Source organism: Rhinoderma darwinii, chromosome 1, assembly GCF_050947455.1.
Source record: "Rhinoderma darwinii isolate aRhiDar2 chromosome 1, aRhiDar2.hap1, whole genome shotgun sequence".
Classification (NCBI taxonomy): domain Eukaryota; kingdom Metazoa; phylum Chordata; class Amphibia; order Anura; family Rhinodermatidae; genus Rhinoderma; species Rhinoderma darwinii.
In genome coordinates this window covers 132,211,994-132,236,935 of record NC_134687.1, presented here as the reverse complement: position 1 = coordinate 132,236,935, position 24,942 = coordinate 132,211,994, and the positions used below count along the sequence as shown (strand labels likewise).

Below are 24,942 nucleotides of genomic sequence, written 5' to 3'. Positions count from 1 at the left end.
ATGTTTTGGGTCATTGTCGTGCTGGAAGATCCAGCCACGAGCCATTTTTAATGTCCTGGTGGAGGGAAGGAGGTTGTCACTCAGGATTTGACGGTACATGGCTCCATCCATTCTCCCATTGATGCGGTGAAGTAGTCCTGTGCCCTTAGCAGAGAAACACCCCCAAAACATAATGTTTCCACCTCCATGCTTGACAGTGGGGACGGTGTTCTTTGGGTCATAGGCAGCATTTCTCTTCCTCCAAACACGGCGAGTTGAGTTAATGCCAAAGAGATCAATTTTAGTCTCATCTGACCACAGCACCTTCTCCCAATCACTCTCAGAATCATCCAGATGTTAATTTGCAAACTTCAGACGGGCCTTGTACATGTGCCTTCTTGAACAGGGGGACCTTGCGGGCACTGCAGGATTTTAATCCATTACGGCGTAATGTGTTCCCAATGGTTTTCTTGGTGACTGTGGTCCCAGCTGCCTTGAGATCATTAACAAGTTCCCCCCATGTAGTTTTCGGCTGAGCTCACACCTTCCTCAGGATCAAGGATACCCCACGAGGTGAGATTTTGTATGGAGCCCCAGATCGATGTCGATTGACAGTCATTTTGTATGTCTTCCATTTTCTTACTATTGCACAAACAGTTGTCTCCTTCTCACCCAGCGTCTTACTTATGGTTTTGTAGCCCATTCCAGCCTTGTGCAGGTCAATGATCTTGTCCCTGACATCCTTAGAAAGCGCTTTGGTCTTGCCCATGTTGTAGAGGTTAGAGTCAGACTGATTAATTGAGTCTGTGGACAGGAGTCTTTTATACAGGTGACCATTTAAGACAGCTGTCTTTAATGCAGGCACCAAGTTGATTTGGAGCGTGTAACAGATGATCTGCAAAGAGGAGTGGGCCAAAATTCCATCTAACATGTGTGCAAACCTCATCATCAACTACAAAAAAGTCTGACTGCTGTGCTTGCCAATAAGGGTTTTGCCACCAAGTATTAAGTCTTGTTTGCCAAAGGGATCAAATACTTATTTCTCTGTGCACAATGCAAATAAATATATATAATTTTTACTATGTGATTTTCTTTTTTTTTTTTTTTTTTATATAATCTATCTCTCACTGGTAAAATTAACCTAGCCTAAAAATTCTAGACTGTTCATGTCTTTAACAGTGGGCAAACTTACAAAATCAGCAAGGGATCAAATAGGTATTTCCTTCACTGTACATGGGAGGGGTGGACTTGTCAGATCAAGTCTTGAAGCCCTACAGCGCCATGCAGTGTGGTATAAGAAGCTGGCCGTGCACATCATTATAAAGGAACTAATCTTTAGGGACCAAGAAGGGGGCACCCAGTACTTCTGGAAGCGAGGCCACAGGCATCGTATCAGGGCAACACTTTCCAGAAGAAGTTCCCCAAACTGGCAAGAAGGGAAAAAGTCAAAAGAGGTGCAAAGTCTGCTATAAGAGGGGGATAAGGGAGGACACAATATATCAATGTGACACGTATCCAGAAAAACCAGGGCTCTGTATGAAAGGGTTTTAAAATTTACCATACATCCCTTAGATTTTTAATCTACCCTGACGCACTCCACACAGCTTATCCCCCTCATCTTTCCTTTCTGAGCCCTGCTGTGTGCCCAGGCAGCAGATAACAGCCACATGTAGGGTATTGCCGTACCCAGGAGAACCCACATTACAGTTTATGGGGTGTATATCTCTGGTGGCACATGCTGGGCACAATATATTGGATACTGAAATGGCATAGATATATAGAAAATTGCAAATCTCACTCTGTACCATCTGCTGCGCATTATCTTTTACACAATACCTGTGGGGTCAAAATGCTTACTACACCTCTAGATGAATGTCTTAAGGGGTGTAGTTTTTAAAATGGGGTCACTTCTCGGGGGTTTCAACTGTACTGGTACCTCAGGGGCTTCGGCATACATGACCTAGCACTAGAAAAGCTCCAGTAGGACAAATGGTGGTCCTTTCCTTCTGAGCCCTCCCATGGACCCAAACTGCAGTTTATCACCACAAATGGGGTATTGCTGCACTCAGGACAAATTGGGAAACAAAATGGGGTATTTTGTTCCCTGTGAAAATAAGAAATTTTGATCAAAAGTGACATCTTATTGAAAACATTTCATTTTTTAAATTTCACAGCCCAACCCAAATACGTGCTGTGAAAAAACTGTGCGGTCAAAATGGTCACAGCAACCATAAATCAATTCCTTGAGGGGTGTAGTTTCCTAAATGGGGTCACTTCTGGTTGGCTTCCATTGCTTTGATACCTCTGGGGCTCTGCAAATGCGACATGGCACCCGAAAACCAATCCAGCAAAATCTGGACTCCAACAAACACATAGCGCTCCTTTCCTTCTGAGCCCTCCCATGGGCCCAAACGGCAGTTAATGACCATAAATGGGGTATTGCTGCACTCAGGACAAATTGGGAAACAAAATGGGGTATTTTGTTCCCTGTGAAAATAAGACATTTTATCAAAAATTACATGTTATTGGAAAACATTTCATTTTTTAAATTTCACAGCCCAATTCAAATACGTGCTGTGAAAAAACTGTGTGGTCAAAATGGTAACAACAACCATACATGAATTCCTTGAGGGGTGTAGTTTCCAAAATGGGGTCACTTTTGGGGGATTCCTACTATTTTGGCACCTCAACACCTTTTCAAACCTGGCATGCTGCCTAAAATATATACTAATAAAAAAGAGGCCCCAAAATGCACTAGGTGCTTCTTTGCTTCCGAGGCTTGTGTTTCAGTCCACGGGCGCACTAGAGACACATGTGGGACATTTCTAAAAACTGCAGAATCTGGACAATACATATTTAATAGTGTTTCTCTGGTAAAACCTTCTGTGTTACAGAAAAAAAATGGAACAAAATTGAAATTTAGCAAGAAAAATGACATTTGCAAATTTCACCTCCACATTGCTTTAATTCCGGTGAAATTCCTAAAGGGTTAAAAAACTTTCTAAATGCTGTTTTGAATACTTTGAGGGGTCTAGTTTTTAAAATGGGGTGTTTTATGGGGGTTTCTAATACATAGGCCCCTCAAAGCCACTTCAGAACTGAACAGGTACCTTAAATAAAGGCTTTTGAAATTTTCTTAAAAATATGAGAAATTGCTGTTTATGTTCTAAGTCTTGCAACGTCCAAGAAAAATAAAAGAATGTTCAAAAAACGATGCCAATCTAAAGTAGACATATGGGAAATGTGAACTAGTAACTATTTTGGGCGGTATAACCATCTATTTTACAAGCAGATGCATTTAAATTCAGAAAAATGCTATTTTTTTCAAAATTTTCTCTAAAGTTTGCAATTTTTCACAAATAAACACTGGATATATCGACCAAATTTTACCACTAACATGAAGCCCAATGTCTCACGAGAAAACAATCTCAGAATCGCTTGGATAGGTTTAAGCATTCCGACATTATTACCATATAAAGTGAAATATGTCAGATTTAAAAAATGGGCTCTGAGCCTTAAGGCCAAAACAAGGCTGCGTCCTTAAGGGGTTAAATTGAAGATCTAGAGTTGAGCAAGCTTACAAAGAAAAAGAGCGTCATCCCATTAAGTAAAGGTTTGAAATAAAGAAAATCTCTATATTGTGTTTTATCATACAAGATCTGATTTACATACACCGTTTAGCCAGAACATTAAAATCATCTGACTTTTATCGAGTAGCAAGACATTAGCAGCAGGTCATTTAAATTCTATAAGTTGCGGCGAGGTGGGGCCTCCATGGATCGGACTTGTTTTTCCAGCACATCCCACAGATGGTCGACCAGATTGAGATCTAAGAACTTTGGAGGCCAAGTCAACATCTTGAACTCTTTGTTATGTTCCTCAAACCATTCCTGAAAAATGTTTGCATTGTGCCAGTGCACATTATCTTTCTGAAAGAGGTCACTGCCATTAGGGAATACCATTGCCTTGAAGAGGTGTACATAGTCAGCAACAATGTTTAGGTAGGTGGTACGTGTCAAATTAACATCCACATAAATGGCAGAACCCAAAATTTAACAGCACAACATTGGCCAGAGCATCACACTGCCTCCACCGGCTTGCCTTCTTCTTATAGCGCAACCTGGTGCCATCTTTTCCCTAGGTAAGCGCCGCACACGCACTCTGGCATCCACATGATGTAAAAGAAAACATTATTCATCAGACCAGGCCACCTTCTTTATTGCTACATGGTCCAGTTCTGATGCTCACATTTTAGGCGCTTTCGGCGATGGACAGGGGTCAGCTTGGGGACTCTGACTTGTCTGTTACTGAGCAGCCCTAAACGCAGCTGTGATGCGTGTGTTCTGACCTCTTTCTATTATAGACAGCATTAACTTTTTCATCAATTTGTGCCACAGTAGCTCTTTCTTTGGGATCGGACCAGACTGGCTAGCCTTCGCTCCTCACGCACATCAATGAGTTTTAAGCATTCATGATCGGTTAACGGTTGTCCTTCCTTGGTAGGTAGTAGCCACTGCATACTGGGAACACCCCATAAGACCTGCCAATTTGTAGATCTGACCCAGTCGTCTAGCCATCTAATATGGCCCATGTCAAGGTTGATCAGATCCTTACACTTGCCCATTTTTCCTGCTTCCAACACATCATCTTCAAGAATTGACTGTTCACTTGCTGCCTAATATATCTGACCGCTTGACAGGTGATAATCAATGTTATTCACTTTACCTGTCAGTGGTTTTAATGTAATGGCTCAACGGTGTACATCAACATAACAAATGCTTAGATACAATCTAATATCAATATAGTAAAGAGCAAGAGTGTATACATCACAAACATATATTACACATTACCATCTTTGAATGCAGCGAGAACATTGTAATGTACATATATTATGTGTACAATGCATGTCATGAACCACCAATAATAATATCATTATATGTGCATAAATGAAACATTACGTAAAAAAATATCATGGTCTGCATAATATATCTGGTATATACTGCATTAAACCTGTTTTTTTCTTAGTGTACGTCTCATGCAAAAAGGAGATGGATTTATGCAGCTCCTCTTGAATGCAATAATAAATCTGTCTTCAGTAAGTTAATATGCAACCCTTAGTGGTCTGCAAATAGCCTGAGTTGTATAGTCTATCTACAGAATTATTATTAAAACATGTGAGGTTTTATTTTTTAATTTAAAATCGTTAAAATATATATGCACATGAGCACACAAGCGGTTTTGTTTTTTTGTCGATTTTTCTTTATTTTCGGTACACAATCGTGTTAGAATTGGTGCTCAGAAAGAAGCTTGCTACCAATAAAACCCTAACCATTGCACAGTGCTTCAGCAATGGGGCTTTTGTTTTCTTGGAAAGGTCATGGGGGTGTGATACTTTGACACTGTCCGTAGCTGATTGGACTAAATATCTGAGCGGCTTGTGCTGTGTGATCTCTCTCGCGAGATCAGTTTTTTCTTCACGGTCTGACAAGAGCTGGAGAGAGGAGAGCGTACGCGCAGGCACGCACGCACAACTCCGCTGCCGCCACAGAACAGAAGAAGAATGTGAAATTTTCTTCTTTTCTTCTGTTTCATGGCTGCGGGTGTATCGTCGACAGCGTCGATATCAGAGTCGTGAGTGCGCATGCACACTAGCTCTCATTATCTCTTGAGCTCATTATCTCTTGAGCTCTCAGCAGACAAGGACGACAAGACTGTGTGATCTCGTGACACAGCACACGCCGCTCTGACACTGTCCGTAGCGGATTTGACAGTGTCAGAGCGCTAAGTATCATGCCCCCTGCCATTTACAATAAAAGAAACGCCCCATTGACAGTTCAGGGGGTTATCTATATATCGGGCGCCAAATATAATGGCACTGATATCTAAATAATGGAGGAGGCTAGAAACATAGTTTAAAGTGTCACAAGGTTTGTGCAGCAGTGCCTATTACATGCTGCACTCAGCACAATCCCGTGAGACTAGCGACCAGACCAGGAGAAGTCGGCGCTGCATCGGTGAATCGGTGAGTGTGTGTCATCGCGTCGCCACAGATTCCGTGAAGACGAGAGGATTTACCTGAAGAAGACATCCCTGCATCAGTGAGTATGTAGGGCATTAATGTCGGGCTGTGTGGCATCATATACATCGGGGCTGTATGGCATCATATTCAGGAGGGCTGTGTGGAATCTACAGGGGGGCTGTGTGGCATCTACAGGGAGGTGTGTGGCATCTACAGGGAGGCTGTGTGGCATCATATACATAGAGGTGTGTGGCATCATCTACAGGGAGGCTGTTTGGCATATACAGGGAGGTGTGTGGCATCATATACAGGGAGGCTGTAAATAGTGTCTAGGTGAACATGTGACCTTCCTTTGGGTGTTTTCAGGGGGTTGGGACAAAAAAAGCCTGACCAATGAAATTCATCAGTTTTTTAACGGCCATGAAAAACTGATGCAAAACGGATGTCAAATGGCCATTAAAAACGGACAGACGGACTGGAAATGGGTTAAAATTTAGAGACACACTGATGCAAAACGGCCATGGAAAACTGACAGTTGATCAGTTTTTAATGGAAATTTTTTTTCACTGTCGTGTGAATATAGCCTTAGACAGCAAGGGCACACAATCAGATACACTACCACTAAGTTATCACCTACAACCCGCCACCTCACAGCGGATGTTTATCTGTCCATGCTCCTTCCACACTGTTACCTAGCTCTAGTAATGAGAATCTCGCTGTTTGACTGCAATGTAATTTTAACTTGTAGTTCTTTATTTTGGTTCAATCAATAAAGATTATTATTATTTCCTATATTTAGATTATATTAGTGTTATATCTATGTTAGTTGGGGGGAAAAAACGGGCCTTATTTGCCTTTGGCAATTTTTGTAAATTAAAGTTGAATATTTGCCCGCCAACTAATTGGGTCTTTCAGTGTGTTTTAGATATTTTGTACAATACTGAAAAAACCTGGCCTGTGCATAAAGGATTGGTTCAAAGCGTATCACACCAATCCATAGATTATTCATTTTATTATTCATTCACTCCATTATTAAATCATCCTATTATGCCCTGATGTACTCCGCCCAGCTTACAATATACCCTGATGTACTCCGCCCAGATTACATACACCCTGATGTACTTCGCAGTTTACACATACCCTGATGTACTCCACACAGCTTACATATACCCTGATGTACTCCATACAGGTTACATATACCTTGATGTATTCCGCCAAGCTTACATATACCCTAATGTACTCCGCACAGTTTACATGTGCCCCCACATTATAAGCTGAAATACCAGTAAAACCCCAAACAAAACTACTACCAAGCAAAATCTGCGCTCCAAAAGCCAAGTGGCGGTCCTACTGAGCCTGACAGTGTGCCCAAACACCAGTTTATGACCACATATGGGGAATTACTGTACTCTGGAGAACCCGCTTAACAATTTGTGAGCTGGGCACAACATATTGGTCACTGAAATGGCATATCAGTGGAAAAATGGCAATTTTCAATCTGCATCATCCACTGTGCAGTAATTCCTGAAAAACAAGGGGTCAAAATGCTCACAATACCTCTAGATAAATTTCTTCAGGGATGTAGTTTCCAAAATAGGGTTATATTTTGGGGCTTTCCGGTGTACTGGTACCTTAGCTCAATGCAACATGGTGTCAGAAAACAAATTTTGGAAAATCTCCACTCCAAAAAACAAAATTGCGCTCCTTCCCTTTAGAGCCTTGCTATGTGTACAAATAGAAACTTATGACCACATTTGGGGTATTGCCGTCCTCATTTTCATGGCCTCATTCCACTAAATTCAGCAAAAAAACCTATGGGGTCAAAATGCTCACTATACCCCTTGATAAATTCCTTGAGGGGTGTAGTTTCCCAAGTGGTGTCTTTTTGGGAATGTTTCCACTGTTTTGCCACCACAAGACCTCTTAAAATCTGACATGGTGCCTTAAAATATATTCTAATAAAAAGAAGGCTCCAAAATGCTGTATGTGCTCCTTTGCTTCTGAGACCTGTGTTTCAGTCCATTAGCAAACTAGAGCCACATGTGGGATATTTCTAAAAACTGCAGAATCTGGGCAATAAATATTGAGTTGCGTTTCTCTGGTAAAACCCACTGTGTTACAGAAAAAAAAAAAAGGATTAAATATGAATTTCTGCAACAATAAAAAATCAAATTTGTAAATTTCACCCCTACTTTGCTTTAATTCTTGTGAAACGCCTAAAGGAATAAGAAACTTTCTTAATGTTGTTTTGAATACTTTGAGGGGTAATTTATGGGGGTTTGTATTGTATTTGCCCCTCAAAGCCACTTCACAACTCAACTGGTCCCTGAAAAATTATCCTTTTGACATTTTCTTAAATATGTGAGAAATTGCTGCTAAAGTTCTAAGCCTTGTAACATCCTAGAAAAATAAAAGTACGTTCAAAAACAAGGCAAACATAAAGTAGACATATAGAAAATTTTAACTAGGAACTATTTTGTGTGGTATTACCTTCTGTTTTACAAGCAGATACATTTAAATTTAGGAAAGCGCTAATTTTTGCAAATTATCTCTAAATTTTGGTGTTTTTCACAAATAAATATAGATTTTTTTCACTAACATAAACTACAATATGTCACGAGAAAACAATCTCAGAATCCTTTGGATAGGTAAAAGCATTCCAAAGTTATTACCACATAAAGTGACACATGTCAGATTTGAAAAATAGACACTTTTCTAATTATGCCAATTCACAGAATGCCTGCAGAACAGAAGACTGGAAACATGGCAAAAAGCTACTGTAAAGCATAAAGATATTCCCCAAATTTTGCTTAAAGAGGCTCTGTCACCAGTTTATAACTGCCCTATCTTCTAACTATTCTAATAGGCGCTTTAATGTAGATAAGTAAAGTGTTATTTTTTTTATGAGCATTTTAAGTATTATGCAAATTTGTTCTTAATGCACAAGTGAGCGTTTTTTTTTCTCTTGACCAAGTGGGCATAGTAAAGAGAAGTGTATGACGCTGACCAATCAGCATCATACACTTCTCTTCACTCATGTCCAGCTTAATCCACAGCACAGCATGATCTTGCGAGATCACGCTGTGCTGTCACTTACTCCTGTAGTTCCTTCACACAAGAGACGGGAGTAAGACCAGACATCGCCTCGCCTCCAGGCAAATTTGGGCATTAAGAACAAATTTGCATACCACTTAAAATGCTCATAACTTTGTAAAAAATAAACGTTTTTTAATAAAAAAAAGAACACATCACTGGTGACAGAGCCTCTTTAACCCCTAGGCGCACCACGACACAACTGTACGTCCGGGTGGCCAGTGCCTAAGCGCACCAGGACGTACAGTTACTGCGCGGTTCCCGATGCACACTGTCGTGTCCCCGATAGCTGACACTCCACTGTTGCAGATCAGCGTCTCATTTCCGCTGATTTCGGCAATTAACCCCTTAAATGCGGCGAACGATTGCAATCTACACATTTTAGGGGTTTCTAGCACATCGGCAGACCTCACAATGAAATTGTGAGGTTTGCAGATGGCTAGCATGGTGCCTGGAGGCCAAGTAATGGCCTCCGTGTCTGCCATGTACGGAAGCCTATCAGGACCAGCCTCCTGATAGACTTCCTGTCAGAGTGACAGTGTGCATCGGGAACCGGGAGGTCATTTGTCCCCGACAGCTGACACTCCACTGTTGCCGATCAGCGGCTCATCGCCGCTGATTTAGGCAATTAACCCGTTAAATGCGGCGCTCGATTGCGATTGCCGCATTTAGGGGGTTTGTAGCACATCAGCAGCTCCCATGCAATTTGCTGATGCTTGTGATGGCATCCAGAGGCCAGACAATGGCCTCCGGGTCTGCCATGTATGGAAGCCTATGAGGACCAGCCTCTGGCTGGTCCTCGTAGACTTAAGCGAAATTCACACGAACGAGTGAGTTTTGCGCACGCAAAAAAGTAGAGTTTTTTTGCGCATTGCAGTTCCATGTGTCATAAGTGTTTGGTGCGTGGCTGCGTGATTGTCGCGCATATGCCATCCTTATGACACGCGGTTTTGAGGTTTAGAAAAAGAAATGAAGGAGGTGGTTTTATTTTTCCCTTCATTTCTTGATCTACTGTTTCGCAAATCACGCGCGACACACGGAAGTGCTTCCGTGTGCTGTGCGCGATTTTCACGCACCCATGCGCGAAAAACGCCCAAGTAAAGGACATGTCGTGTAATAAAAAGTGATCAAAAAATTGTATGTACCATAAGATTGTACCAATAAAAACTACAGCTCGTCTCACCAAAAATAAGCCCTCACACCACTCAATCGACCAAAAAATAAAAAAGTTATGGCTCTCAGAATGTGTTGATAAAAAACATTTTTTTTTTAACAAATAGTTTTTTCTTTGTAAAAGTAGTAAAATATAAAAAAAACTATATACATTTGGTATCTCCGTAATCGTATTGACCCGCAGAATAAAGTTAAATTGTCGTTTTTACCGCACGGTGAAAGCGGTAAAAACAAAACTAAAAAAACAATGGAGGAATCGCAGTTTTTTCCAATTTCACCCCGCAAAGGTTAATTAATTTTCACAGACTAACTCCAATAAATATAACAAAATACCTGTGGGGTCAAAATGCTAACTATCCCCCTAGATAAATTCCTTGAGGTGTGTAGTTTCCAAAATGGGATCACTTTTGAGGAGTTTCCATTGTTTTGACACCACAAGACCTCTTCACACCTGACATGGTGCCTAAAATATAATCTAAAAAAAAGCAGACCCCAAAAATCCTCTAGGTGCTCCTTTGCTTCTGAGGCCGGTGTTTCGGTCCATTAGGGCACTAGGGCCACATGTGGGATAATTCTAAAAACTGCAGAGCCTGGGAAACAAATATTGATTGTGTTTCTCTGGTAAAACTCTTGTGTGTTACAGAAAAAAATGTATTACAAATGAATTTCGGCAAAAAAAATAAATTTAATTTGTAAATTTCCCCTCTACGTTGCTTTATTTCCTGTGAAACGCCTAAAGGGTTAAGACACTTTCTGAATGCTGTTTTGAATACTTTGTAAGTAAGGGTATGTACACACGGTAGCGTCCGTAACGGCTGAAATTACAGGGCTGTTTTCGGGAGAAAACAGCACCGTAATTTCAGCCGTAATGGCATGTTGAGGCGCTTTTTGCTGCGTCCATTACGGACGTTAAATGGAGCTGTTTTTCCATGGAGTCCATGGAAAACGGCTCCATTTATGTCTGAAGAAGTGACAGGCACTTCTTTGACGCGGGCGTCTTTTTTACGCCCGGCCTTTTGACAGCGGGGCGTAAAAAAAATGACCGTCTGCACAGAACATCGTAAGACCATTCTAATGAATGGGCAGATGTTTGCCGACGCTTTGGAGCCGCTATTTCGGACGTAATTTGGGGGAAAAACGCCCGAATTACGTCCGTAAATAAGCCGTGTGAACATACCCTAAGCGTTATAACTCTCCAAGTGCTGGATTCACAACTACACTGGTCATTATAGCTCTATGATGTTCTCCATGCTGATGCTTCTATATATATATATGTGACATAGATAAAAGAGCAGCAGTCTCCTCTTCTCTGCATTTAGTGTATGGAAGACACGATAGCAGTTAGGCTCCACCCACCACTAGATAGAGCCTGCAGAGGGGAAAACTGCTAAAAAATGCAGAATACAAGTCATATAATGGCCAGAAATAGTGGTATTCCTCATGTACCCACGATAGCTTATTCTGAAAAGTCACCTGAAATTACAAGTACACTTTAATTTAACCAGAGGTATACTTTAAGACTTTTCAGAATTGTAGCCTTTCTGTAAAGTTCCTATTCATTGTAATGGGGCAGTTCAACAAGGCTCCAATACTCAATACAGAAGACAGAGCTATATCTACTGTAGATCTTAGCACTATCAACACAGAAAATGAAAATAAATAATAGTGTTAACCCGTTAGTGACCGGCCCATCGTGTTTCTACGTCGGTCACTAACGGGCCTTATTCCGATGCCATAGACTTTTTACGTCGCGGCATCGGAATAAGTTTACAGAGCAGGGAGCTGTCAAATCTCCCTGCTCTCAGCTGCTAGAGGCAGCTGAGGTCTGGGAGCGTCCCTGCTCTGTCGTGTGAGATCGGTATTAGTATCGATCTCACACGTTTAACCCCTCAGATGCGGTGCTCAATAGCGAGCACCGCATCTGAGTGGTTTTGGAGAGAGGGAGGGAGCTCCCTCTCTCCCCCACCGACACCCGGCGATACGATCGCAGAGTGTCTGTGTCTGCGATGGCAGCCGGGGGCCTAATAAAGGCCCCCAGGTCTGCCTGTAGTGTATGCCTGCTAGGTCATGCCTCTGGCATGACCTAGCAGATGCCTGTCCGTTTTAAACGGACAGGCATAATACATTGCAAAAGTATTGCAGTGTATTATAAATGCGATCGCAGAATCGCATATTATAGTCCCCTAATGGGACTAGTAAAAAAGTTAAAAAAAAGTTTAATAAAGTTAATTTAAAAAAAATTTGAAAAAAATGAAAAACCCAGCTTTTCCCCTTACAAAAGGCTTTACTATTAAAAAAACAAAATAAAGTTAAAAAGTTACACATATTTGGTATCGCCGCGTCCGTAACGACCCCGACTATAAATCTATTACATTATTTAACCCGCACGGTGAACGCCGTAAAAAAATTAATAAAAAACTATGGAAAAATTGCTGTTTTCTGTGAATACTGAATTTAAAAAAATGTGATAAAAAGTGATCAAAAAGTCGCATCTACTCCAAAATGGTACCAATAAAAACTACAAGTCTTCCCGCAAAAAAAAAGCCCTCATACAACCGCATCGGCGAAAAAATAAAAACGTTACGGCTCTTCAAATATGGAGACACAAAAACTAATAATTTAGAATAAAAGCGTTTTTACTGTGTAAAAGTAGTAAAACATACAAAAACTATACAAATTTGGTATCGTTGCAATCGTAACAACCAGCTGAATAAAGTTATTGTGTTATTTATACCACACGGTAAACGGCGTAGATTTAGGACGCAAAAAAGAGTGGCAAAATTTCAGATTTTTTTCTATTCCCCCCCAAAAAAAGTTAATAAAAGTTAATCAATAAATAATATGTACCTAAAAATGGTGCTATTAAAAAATACAACTTGTCCCGCAAAAAACAAGACCTTATACAGCTATGTCAACGCAAAAATGAAAGAGTTATAGCTCTTGGAATGCGACGATTGAAAAACGTAAAAAATAGCTTGGTCATTAAGGTCCAAAATAGGCTGGTCATTAAGGGGTTAAATGAGTATACAGAAGAAACACTCATATTAGTCCTGCATTATATTATCTTTACACTAAACTAGAGGCAAAGTTTAAAAGACGTTCCTTATAATAAAAACGATACCATGGCATATCGTAGTCGTGCTAACGCTACATACGTGTAAGCTGCATGACACATGTTATTGAGAAGTGTAAAGGACATAGAAGCTGTTGTTTTTCTTTTTTTTTTTTATAAGACTTTACCTTATATTACAAATAGACATTCAATCGATATGGTAATAGTTTAACAATAAGGGTATGTGCACACAATAACTTTAATTACGTCTGAAATTACGGAGCTGTTTTCAGGAGAAAACGGCTCCTGAATTTCAGACGTAATTGCATGTACTCGCGTTTTGTGGGGCGTCTTTTACGGACGTAATTTGGAGCTGTTCTTCATTGGAGTCAATGAAAAACGGCTCCAATTATGTCCCAAGAAGTGTCCTGCACTTCTTTTGACGAGGATGTAATTTTACGCGCCGTCTTTTGACAGTGACGCGTAAAATGACAGGTCGTCGGCACAGTACATTGTAAAGCCCATTGAAAGTAATGGGCAGATGTTTGCCGACGTATTGGAGCCGGTTTTTCAGACGTAATTTGAGACGTAAAATGCCTCCATTACGTCTGAAAATAGGTCGTGTGAGCCCAGCACTGAGTTTTTTGCAGGCAGAAAATCTGCCTCAAAATTCGGTTTGGAATTTTGAGGAAGATTTTGCTCTGCCTACACGCCGATTTTCGCTGCATTTTTCGCCCGCGGCCATTGAGCGCCGCGGATAAAAAACGCAGCTAAATATGCTTTCTCTGCCTCCCATTGATGTGAATGGGTGGTCAGAGACACAAACGCCCAAAGATAAGTCATGTCGCTTCTTTTTCCCGCGAGACGGTTTTTCCGCTCAATCAATGGGAGGCATTTTCGGCCTTTTTTTGGCATGTTTTCCGCGTAAAAAAACTCAGTGTCAACTGACCCTTAGGGGGTGCTAGAACTGTGTATGCATGTCTAAACAATCCTGTGAAAATAACTTGCAAACATACAAAAATAATTATACTACATACAACAGAATGTTACATATGCTTAACACAGGAAAAGTGTTTGTACTTGCTTTCCTTACTTGAGCCCACCGGTAGGGACTGTGTGGCATTTCTTGTGTTCTACCAGCTGCTCCGGGGTCTTCATGAACTTATGGCACACGTCACACTCGTACATTCGAGTGATCAGGTGAATCTGCAGGTGTCGTTCAAACATAGGTTTTGTTTTGCAGACAAAATTGCAGAATACACATTCAAAACCTGTAATGATAAGATATTACTTTAGTGTAGGACTTAGGGCTTATTCACACGAACGTTGTATACGTCCGTGTGACCTCCGTTAAAACAAAAGTTTCTATCTAGATCTGTTTTTGATTTTATATATACAGTTAGGTCCAGAATTATTTGGACAGTGACAAGTTTTGGCATTTTAGCTGTTTACCAAAACATATTAAATATGCAGTTATATAATCAATATGGGCTTAAAGTGCAGACTCTCAGCTTTAATTTGAGGGTATTCACATCCTAATTTGAGGAAGGGTTTAGGAATTACAGCTCTTTAATATGTAGCTGCCTTTTTTTCTTTTTTTTTTAAGGGACCAAATGTAATTGGACAATTATTTCAAAAGCTATTTAATGGGCAGCATGGGCTATTCCCTCATTAATCCATCATCAATTAAGCAGATAAAAGGTCTAGAGTTTATTCCAGGTGTGGCATTTGCATTTAGAACCTGTTGCTGTGAACCCACAACATGAGGTCAAAGGAGCTCTCAATGCAAGTGAAACAGATCATAATTAGGCTGAAAAAAAGAAGAAATCCATCAGAGAGATAGCACAAATGGTAGGAGTGGCCAAATCAACAGTTTGATACATTCATGAAAAAAAGAGAGCGCACTGGTGATCTCGTGACCTCCAAAAGACCTGGACGTCCACGGAAGAACAGTGGTGGATGATCGCAGAATCCTTTCCATGGTGAAAAAAAACCCCATCACAACATCTACCCAAGTGAAGAACACTCTCCTGGAAGTAGGTGTATGAGTAACTAAGTCTACCATAAAGGGAAGACTTCATGAGAGCAAATACAGAGGGTTCACCACAAGGTGCAAACCATTAATCAGCCTCAAAAATAGAAAGGCCAGATTAGACTTTGCCAAACAACATCTAAAGAACCATCCCATTTCTGGAACAACTGTCTTTGGACAGATGAAACTAAGATCAACCTGTACCAGAATGATGGGAGGAAGAAAGTATGGAGAAGGCTTGGAACGGCTCATGATCCAAAGCACACCACATCCTCTGTAAAACATGGTGAGGCAGTGTGATGGCATGGGCATGCATGGCTGCCAAAGGCACTGGGTCACTCGTGTTTATTGATGATGTGACTGAAGACAGAAGCAGCCGGATGAATTCTGAAGTGTTCAGGGATATACTTTCTGCTCAGATTCAACCATATGCAGCAAGGTTGATTGGACGTTGCTTCACAGTACACATGGACAATGACCCAAAACATACTGCGAAAGCAACCCAGGAGTTATTAAGGAAAAGAAGTGGAATATTCTGCAATGGCCAAGTCAATCACCGGATCTCAACCCGATGGAGCATGTATTTCACTTGCTTAAAGGGAACCTGTCACCAGTATTTCACCTATTAAACCAGCAATACCAAGTGGTAGTGGGTGAAAAGACATTTCTATATAACCTATAATTGTCTTCTTAGTCAGCTCTATAGCTTTAATATTCAGTTTTTTAGTGTTCCTGTGCTGTATGCTAATGAGCATAAAAGATTCATATCTTCATTTGAAAAGAGTCAAACCTTCATTCCTCAAGTCTTTCCGAGTTTACCCCGCCTCCTTACTTTTGATTGACAGCTCCACGCCTTCCCCCAGCACACAAAATCCTGCGCTTGTGCATTGATGTCCTCTTCTGGTGTGTGCGTACAACGGGACATCGGATTATTACGATAAAAGGCGCAAAATGTTTTCAGACCGTTATTTACAGTCGGAGGAGGAGTTTAGGAGAGGGGATAACGGCAATGAACTTTTTATTGCAGCGGCCAGTGAGGGATAAGTAAAGTTCAATAGGTGAAATGCTGGTGACAGGTTCCCTTTAAGACAAAACTTAAGGCAGAAAGACCCACAAACAAGCAACCACTGAAGACAGCTGTAGTAAAGGCCTGGCAAAGCATCACAGAGGAGGAAACCCAGCGTTTGGTGATGTCCATGGGTTCCAGACTTCAGGCAGTCATTGCCTGCAAAGGATTCTCTACAAAGTATTAAAAAAAACTATTGTATTTATGGTAATGTTAATTTGTCCAATTACTTTTGAGCCCCTAAAATGAGGAGGCTGTGTAAAAAAATGGATTGTGTCACTGTCCAAATAATTCTGGACCTAACTGTGTGTATACACACACACACCACACACACACACACACCACACACACACACACACACACACACACACACACACACACACACACACACACACAGTTTTAAGTAAATGTGAAACAGAGCAATTTTTAAACTGCGGTGCATTTTTATATGACGCACAAGAACCCGTCGTTTAGTAATCTTAAACTAACACTTGATGAGCCGAGTTTGTGGTTTTAATTTATCTAAGTACTTTAAATATTGTACAGGGTGGGCCATTTATATGGATACACCTAAATAAAATGGGAATGGTTGGTGATATTAACTTCCTGTTTGTGGCACATTAGTATATGGGAGGGGGGAAACTTTTCAAGCTGGGTGTTGACCATGGCGGCCATTTTTAAGTCAGCCATTTTGTATCCAACTTTAGTTTTTTCAATGGGAAGAGGGTCATGTGACACAAACTTATTGAGAATTTCACAAGAAAAACAATGGTGTGCTTGGTTTTAACATTACTTTATTCTTTCATGAGTTATTTACAAGTTTCTGACCACTTATAAAATGTGTTCAAAGTGCTGCCCATTGTGTTGGATTGTCAATGCAACCCTCTTCTCCCACTCTTCACACACTGATAGCAATACCGCAGAAGAAATGCCTCCCGATCTGACCCCCTTAGACTTTTATCTTTGGGGTCATCTGAAGGCAATTGTCTATGCTGTGAAGATACGAGATGTGCAGCAACTGAAACTACGGATACTGGGAGCCTGTGCTAGCATTTCTTCTGCGGTGTTGCTATCAGTGTGTGAAGGGTGGGAGAAGAGGGTTGCATTGACAATCCAACACAATGGGCAGCACTTTGAACACATTTTATAAGTGGTCAGAAACTTGTAAATAACTCATGAAAGAATAAAGTAACGTTAAAACCAAGCACACCATTGTTTTTCTTGTGAAATTCTCGATAAGTTTGATGTGTCACATGACCCTCTTCCCATTGAAAAAACTAAAGTTGGATACAAAATCTCCGACTTCAAAATGGCCGCCATGATCAACTCCCAGCTTGAAAAGTTTCCCCCCTCCCATATACTAATGTGCCACAAACAGGAAGTTAATATCACCAACCATTCCCATTTTATTTAGGTGTATCCATATAAATGGCCCACCCTGTATACATCGAGATTATCTCATAGTTGCCTGCTTTTTTCCATTGCCTTTTTCTTTTAGTGTTGCGGATAGAGTACAACATGTCTGTGTTTATGAATTAATTTTATAACTTTGTAGCCACCAACCAATTATGGTTCGTTGGTATCTTTTAATTAATATCGTAGCACAGTGTGACCTATGACCTAAAGCCTCCATATGGGGATCCGTCTAGCTATAAGAACCACTGAGAGCAGTACACTGCTCATGTTTTTAGCCTGAAGTAGAGACCGGTCCGGTCTCGAAACGCGTTGCTATCTGAACATTGCAATAAATTCTTGGACAAGTAAAAAAAATTGTAGTATCCTATCTTGTCCATGGGGTTTCTACCACCTGATTATTTTAAGCAAGCACTGCTATAGAAGAGGGACAGCGCCAAGATCGGATTCCATTTTTTCCTTACATTCTCTTCAAATTCCAATGGAATCCTGGTGGTTTCCGTCTGAATCCCAGGCTGCAGTCCTCTCCACTTTTATCTGCACTTCAGGACATTGTGCTCCTAGTCATCAGGTGAGCAAAACTCAACCACTCCTACTTTTGTTCTCAAATCCATTGGATGATGCACTTGGTGCACTGTGTATCTTTTTATCTTATTCTAAATAGGTTGTTAAAACAACGGCAGTCACATGGACGTATGTATTTCAATGGGGCCGTTCACGCGGCCGTTGTTTTAACGGACCGCGTGAAGGGTCCGTTGAAAAATAGAACATGTCCAGTTTTCTTCCATTTTCACGGATCCCTCAATAAACTCAGGTCTATGAGGGATCTGTGAAAACGGGTCCCACACAAGTGAAACTCTGACGTGAAAAACAGCGGGTTTTCTTTTGTATATAAATGGCAGCAATGTAGAATATGCATTTATAAGAACTTTGATGCTCTCCGACCTATACTACAATATATAAGGTTATTTGCTCACTTCCACACTTTTAATAAAAATACAGTCTGTGTGTACTAGGAGAACTGGGAATAACATTGCCATCACATATAAAGAAATGCTTACAGGTGGATAACACAGGTTTTATAACAGGTAATAATTATATAATTATTGTAGCTATCTATGTGAGTGACAATTACCTTTGTCAGATTTCTCTTCACTGCTAACAAAAGTCTGGGAGCCATGTCCTACTGAAATAACCAACAAGCTGTTTGATGTCTGGTTTCTTAGTGGGGTGTCTGAGTCTTCTTTACTGTTGGCTGAATCACTAAGTGCTGACAATGAGGAAGAAGAAGGGCTTATGGATTCAATGGGGGTCTTTCTTTCGTCTCCTATAGAAAGGAAAACACCCTCATAAATAGTACAATAATTTTGGATAATTTTCAGAGTCACAGGGCTCCATGTTAGACATGTGCTAGGTAGACATGTTGATTTCCACGTTGCCCAAAATGCAAGTTTGTCCAGTTATTATGACTTATAAAGCCGCTGTCCGCCCCCTGACATGTCTGTTTTAGTAAATACTTGTATTCCCCATGAAATAAAAGTGCAGGAGCACCTTTTCTTAGAACTCTGCATTGTGTATGAATAAATTGACAACTGGCCGTTACCATTTTTCTTGTCAATAGGGTGTCTCTCTACACAGTCCGACTCAGTACTGATTGGACAGTATCAGACTGTGTAGGGACACACTCCATCAACAAGGAGAATGGTAAGGCCCGTTATCAATTTATTCATACAATTCCAGGTGGAATAAAAAAGCAATGGCGCAATGCAGAGATCTGAGAAAAGATGCTTCAACATTTTTTATTATTATTAACAACGATAAATAATAGTTTTTATTATCGATCATTGATCTTTTTGTGCATTTTTACTATTGCTCAGAAGCGAACGAATCATAACGATCATTGCTATAAGTAAACGGGCATTTAAAGGCCACCTCAAACAAACCTTTCAGATATTGATTGGTCAGAGATCTGCATTGGTAAAGACAGTCTAATAAATAAATTCTAGGAACATGTGAACAAGGGATGGGGAGAATAGAGTTATTTATATATTATAGGATGTTATTCATACATTATAAAATGCTGAATGATCTCTGCATTCACAGAGCTTGCTAGGCTGTCCCTGACTAGCAAACAGCAGACAAGCCCACACATAATCTGCACGCTGTTGAGGTCACCAGAAGAACTTTGCAGGAAAAGATGGCTGCTGGTCGCTAGTCTTGAAATGGAGTATTACATTACATTCCTTTTGATATTTTTTAATGCTGTGGCGGAGAAAGACTGGCAGGAGAGAAGTCTAAAAAAAACGTATAGAAAAACATTAAAGAATTCCAAAGAAGAAAACACAATCTGGGACGTGGTAATATTGTAAAGTTGTTGCTGCACGGATCATATTTCTTACAGAAAACTGTGCAGACAAAGATCTTTTTTCTTTACCTGAGTGTTTGGTGCTGATGTGGGTCCTCATATCAGCTTCCTCCATAGTGACAAAGTCACAAGCACTGCAGCAAATTGAATACATCCATTGTTCCTTGTCTACATGGAGAGACATGTGGCTCACAAACTGGACATTCAGCTCGGTCTCAAAGCCACAAACATGACAGCTATAGGGGATGAAGAGAAATAAATAAATAAATAAATAACGTCCCTTACTTCAAAGTAGACAAAGAACCAGGATTACATCCAAATAACAAAAAAGTTACAATTCTGAATATAGACTAAATAATACAAAATTTATAATTTCTGGCAATAATTAAATGTTTATTATTTTTTTTATACGAAAGGCTTGTGAATACTTCTTCATGTTCGATGAATTTGTATGTCCTTCTGAGAGTTCTGTGACCTTAAAGTGCAATACCGTGAATACAGGATTTCCATAAAAACTATGAAATGATCCTAAGGATTCTTGAAAGATATGACATGAAGGATTAATATTGTTGCTTATTAACCCCTGCAGTACTCGAAGAACAGAGAGAACTTTGCAGGGTTGCCCATTTCCAACTGTGTCGATTTTGCAGGATGTTTCACATGACATTACACTGTTGTGTATAATGATGATGTTAATTGGGAAACACATGTTCCAGACGCTGCACATCACCTAGCGGATTCCTCTGGGCAACAGAGAAGCAATGTAGCACTGCCAAATACAGTTGTAAGGGCTGGTTTGTTACTAAGTAGAGAGCACACCGCACCTCAGAAACCAATTCAAACAATCTGGACAGCTTCCCAGGTTACTCTGCACTATTTCACAAGCTTTCAGAAACTTCATGTCCCAGTCAGTGCTAGATTATGAACACAATGCTGCCACCGGCTGTTATTCAGTGAACAGGACATGCACTGTGGAAGAACCCAGTATCTGGATATTAGGACTTTCTGATAATCTGATCACAGGGTGATCAAGTTTTTGATTCCTCTGTAGCACTACCACAGGAGAAATGAAGAATTACATGTTGTAATGCACAGACTTTCTTATAGAGCGAGCAACGCTCTCTGTAGCTGCTCTCCACTTTGGCTATTTCTTGGCGGTTATAATTTCTATGAGTTCAGAATGCCATAATAGGGTATTTGGCAAATCAGTTTTCTAAACCACATAATCCCTTTAAAGGATGCTACTTTTATCAATTTAACATTTGAGATTAGTACTTTTATCAGCCTTTGTTATGAACATAAAACAGTTATCTCATTGCAATTTTAAAAAACAAAACAAAAAACAACTTCTAAAATGGTTGAAAACCTGCATCTTCATATATGCGGAGCTGAAAAACACCACAAGTATATCAATGTGTCTCACCTATAGTAATATGGGTTCTTCTTTTTCTCACTGGTATCAGAAATGACTGCACTGACGATGTCTTCAGTGTCAGTGCTTACCAACTTTACTGCATGGACAGTTAGGTGCTGGTTCAGGTTAGCCCGGCACTTTGCAGCATATGGGCACAAATGGCACTTGTACTTTCTCTCTTCTGTACAGGAAAATACAAAAGTAGTAATAACAAATACATAATATAAACTAGATGTTATGGAAAGCATACAAGTATTTTCTAGAATTTAAAAGATGGATTCAATTTTCCATCATACAGGCTATATTATACACGAAAAATTCTGTCTCTTTGGGGGATTAGTGAATTGATCAATTTAAAATAACCAATCTGGTACCCTAAGACAAAGGCCAAAGTGTACGATACAAATGGCACAATTGCCATTTCCCAAATTTTGCAATGAGGAGATAAGCGGTAATTTAGCACAGGTACAAAACCTACTTATTGCTGTGAATATGAGACGAAGTGATAGATACAAAAACTAATAATATCTCTAAACACTAAGGATAAATGATTTATGCTCATGTTAAATTCCTTATACATTTCTAACCTATACTTTTAATGTGAATTTATAAGCTAGAATTCCCTATTAAACAAGATCTAAGCAGTACTAAATGACACTAACCCATTTATCATGAGCCAGGCATTATGTTATGATGTGAATACATGGATTGTGATTTAGATAGTGACAGGCGCAATATGGATTTAAAGAGGAGCTGTCACCTCTCCTGACCGGTCCGTTTTAGTAAATAAATGTATTCGCCATGAAATAATTCTAGAGCATCTTTTTTTAGAACTATATGTGGTGCCCTTCCTTTGTTATTTGCCTAGAAATTTATGAATAAATTGAAAACTGTTTTACCAGTTGGGGGTGTGTCCTTACACAAACTGAAAATGACCAATCAGTGCTGACAGAGTAAGACTGTGTAGGGACACGCCCCTTTGCCAAGGTCAATGGTAACACCTAGTTATTACTTTATTCAAACATTTCTAGGAGGAATAACAGAGGAATAGCACAATGCAGAGTTCTAAGAAAATATGTTCCAGATTTATTATTTCATGGGGAATACAATTATTTATTAAAATATACTTCAGGAGAGGTCCTCTTTAAGTACATACTTTCATACTGTTAATCACAGAATTCACAATAATGAAAGCTGTACCTGTGTGCAATAACAGATGTCGAGATAAAGTCTGCTGTCGACCAAATACTTTCCCACAAATATCACATGGAAAGAGCTGTTCATTCAGCCTCCAGGCTGTTAACCCACTGCCTCCATCTTGCCCAAGTGTCTCCGTATCTGTAAGAATGGAAAAAAAAATGTCAAGGCAATTGTGTAGGTGAAGCCTTTTTAAATGTGATCTGTATTTTCCTTTTATAAACAATAAATGAATCAGGTATTCCACATCAATGTTTAAAAATAAAAATCCATAATTCACGGGTGTGGATACTTTATACTTTACTGAATGTATCCGGAAGAGCCAAGAGAAATACTACAACCAAATGGCAAGCAGCAATACAGACACTCACCGGCTGGTGCTCATCATTAATATCAGGAAAAGCTTGAGCCTTTGTAAAATATTCTGCAGGATAAAATCACTTTAGAATCATAACATTTTCAAGACTTTGCTGCGAGAATGGATGCCAAGTGCTATGTTTTTATTGAGGCCCGACTGTCAAAGGACACATAATTCATAAGACGATCCATGAGATCTGGCTGACACATGCACGGTTCTCATGTCTGAGAGTCATACCACCTGGACAGTCATCAAAAGAAATGGTTTCTGGTTCAAAAACAGATGTTCTTGGCTAGAGAATACACCGAGCATTTTATATGTGTAAACAGCTTACAGGGGAACATCAAAGACTGTAGCACAGCTTCTGAAACGCCATTGTTTTCTTGCAGTGACATCATACCAAAAAATATCCAACCATTGCCGATCCAGATGTGTCATGCAAGTAGATTGCAACATCTGCAGGGTAGTCTACTGGTGATGCTACCTTGTTTGCATATCATATCAAAGTCATCATTCTAATGGGGATTACCAACAAGCTACAAACTTGTGTAAGAAGTGCCACATAAGGCCAGTGTGATGTAAGACGTGCATCTCGGCTATGGAGTGCTCTGATTATACCTTTTTATAATTCATCTCTAGCAACATTGCCAAGACATTTTAATGTAACAAAGAGTTATGTAAATCTTAGGCACAGTTCACACATAGTTTCTTGTCGCTGATTTTGACACAAAAACCACGTCGGAATCAGCGCCAAAAAATGTCCGAAACTGCCTCCCATTAATTTCAATGGGAGTCGGAGGCGGGTGTTTTTAGCCGCTCGCGGAAAAAAAACGGCAATGTCCTTTCTTGACACGGTTCCTCCTCTGACTTCCCATTGAAATCAATGCGAGGCAGAAGAAGTGAAAGCTGCGGCAAGAAAGTGCAGGCAGGTCAAAATTTTTCCTTCAGGAATTTTGAGGCAGATTTTTTCTGCCTGCAAAATACTCCATAGGAACTAGGCCTTAATCCCACGGTTTGCTTGAATTAGTTCAGATTTATGAAATATTGTAAAGTGTAAACTAGCCTAGAAGGAAGCTATAATGGGGCAGATTTACTAATACGGTCTAAGATTGAGATAGCGTAAACTTAGATATGGCAGTCAGAAAATGTGCCAAATTGATCAAAGTGGTGCATGCTGTATGATTAATTTGGCGCATTTTGTTACACATGCTAGGCACTTTTCCTTATATCATCTATCGGTTGGATTCGTTTGCACCTGTTATTCTTGCTAAAATTTTTGTGCATTTTTGGTTCACGGTGTCGCACTTTAAGTCAAGCCCCTTTCTACGAGAACACTTCATTTAGGCCAGAATTCGGACGCATTTTGAATAGTAAATCTGCCCCAATGTGTTTTAACCTTTCCTCTAGATTTCTCACAATGCAAGGCAAGTCCTCCCGATGTTCACACAACATATTTTCAGGCGTATTTCAGAGCGTAAAACGCTGATATTTTGCTTCAAAATACGCCTGCAAACGGCTACCCTTTGATTTCAATAGGAAATACACGGTGTACTTCATATGAGGTGTATTTTTACATTGCTAAATTCAAAAACCCTGCATAAAAAAAATAAGTGACATGGCACTTCTTGAAGCATTTTTCCCATAAAAAAAAACGTCTTCCAAAATACGCCTCAAAATACGCTTCAAAACGCTTGTAAAAATTAAAAAATGCTTTGAAGATTAGATCCAAAAACGCCTGGATTTAAAGGCTGTTTTCGCAAAAAAGGCTCGTATTTTTCAGC

General features: G+C 40.0%; 1 protein-coding gene across 1 annotated transcript in view; it reads right to left on the bottom strand.

The window, feature by feature from the left end:
• ZNF827 (zinc finger protein 827) overlaps positions 1-24,942 on the bottom strand; it is a 270,975-nt gene that overhangs the window by 7,213 nt on the left and 238,820 nt on the right. The window contains exons 9-13 of the mRNA XM_075860380.1: positions 22,807-22,944; positions 21,616-21,787; positions 20,262-20,428; positions 18,963-19,154; positions 14,410-14,587 (exon numbers count right to left, since the gene is read on the bottom strand). Of these exons, the coding sequence (XP_075716495.1) occupies positions 14,410-14,587; positions 18,963-19,154; positions 20,262-20,428; positions 21,616-21,787; positions 22,807-22,944 (847 nt within the window). The remainder of the gene's footprint in view (positions 1-14,409; positions 14,588-18,962; positions 19,155-20,261; positions 20,429-21,615; positions 21,788-22,806; positions 22,945-24,942) is intronic.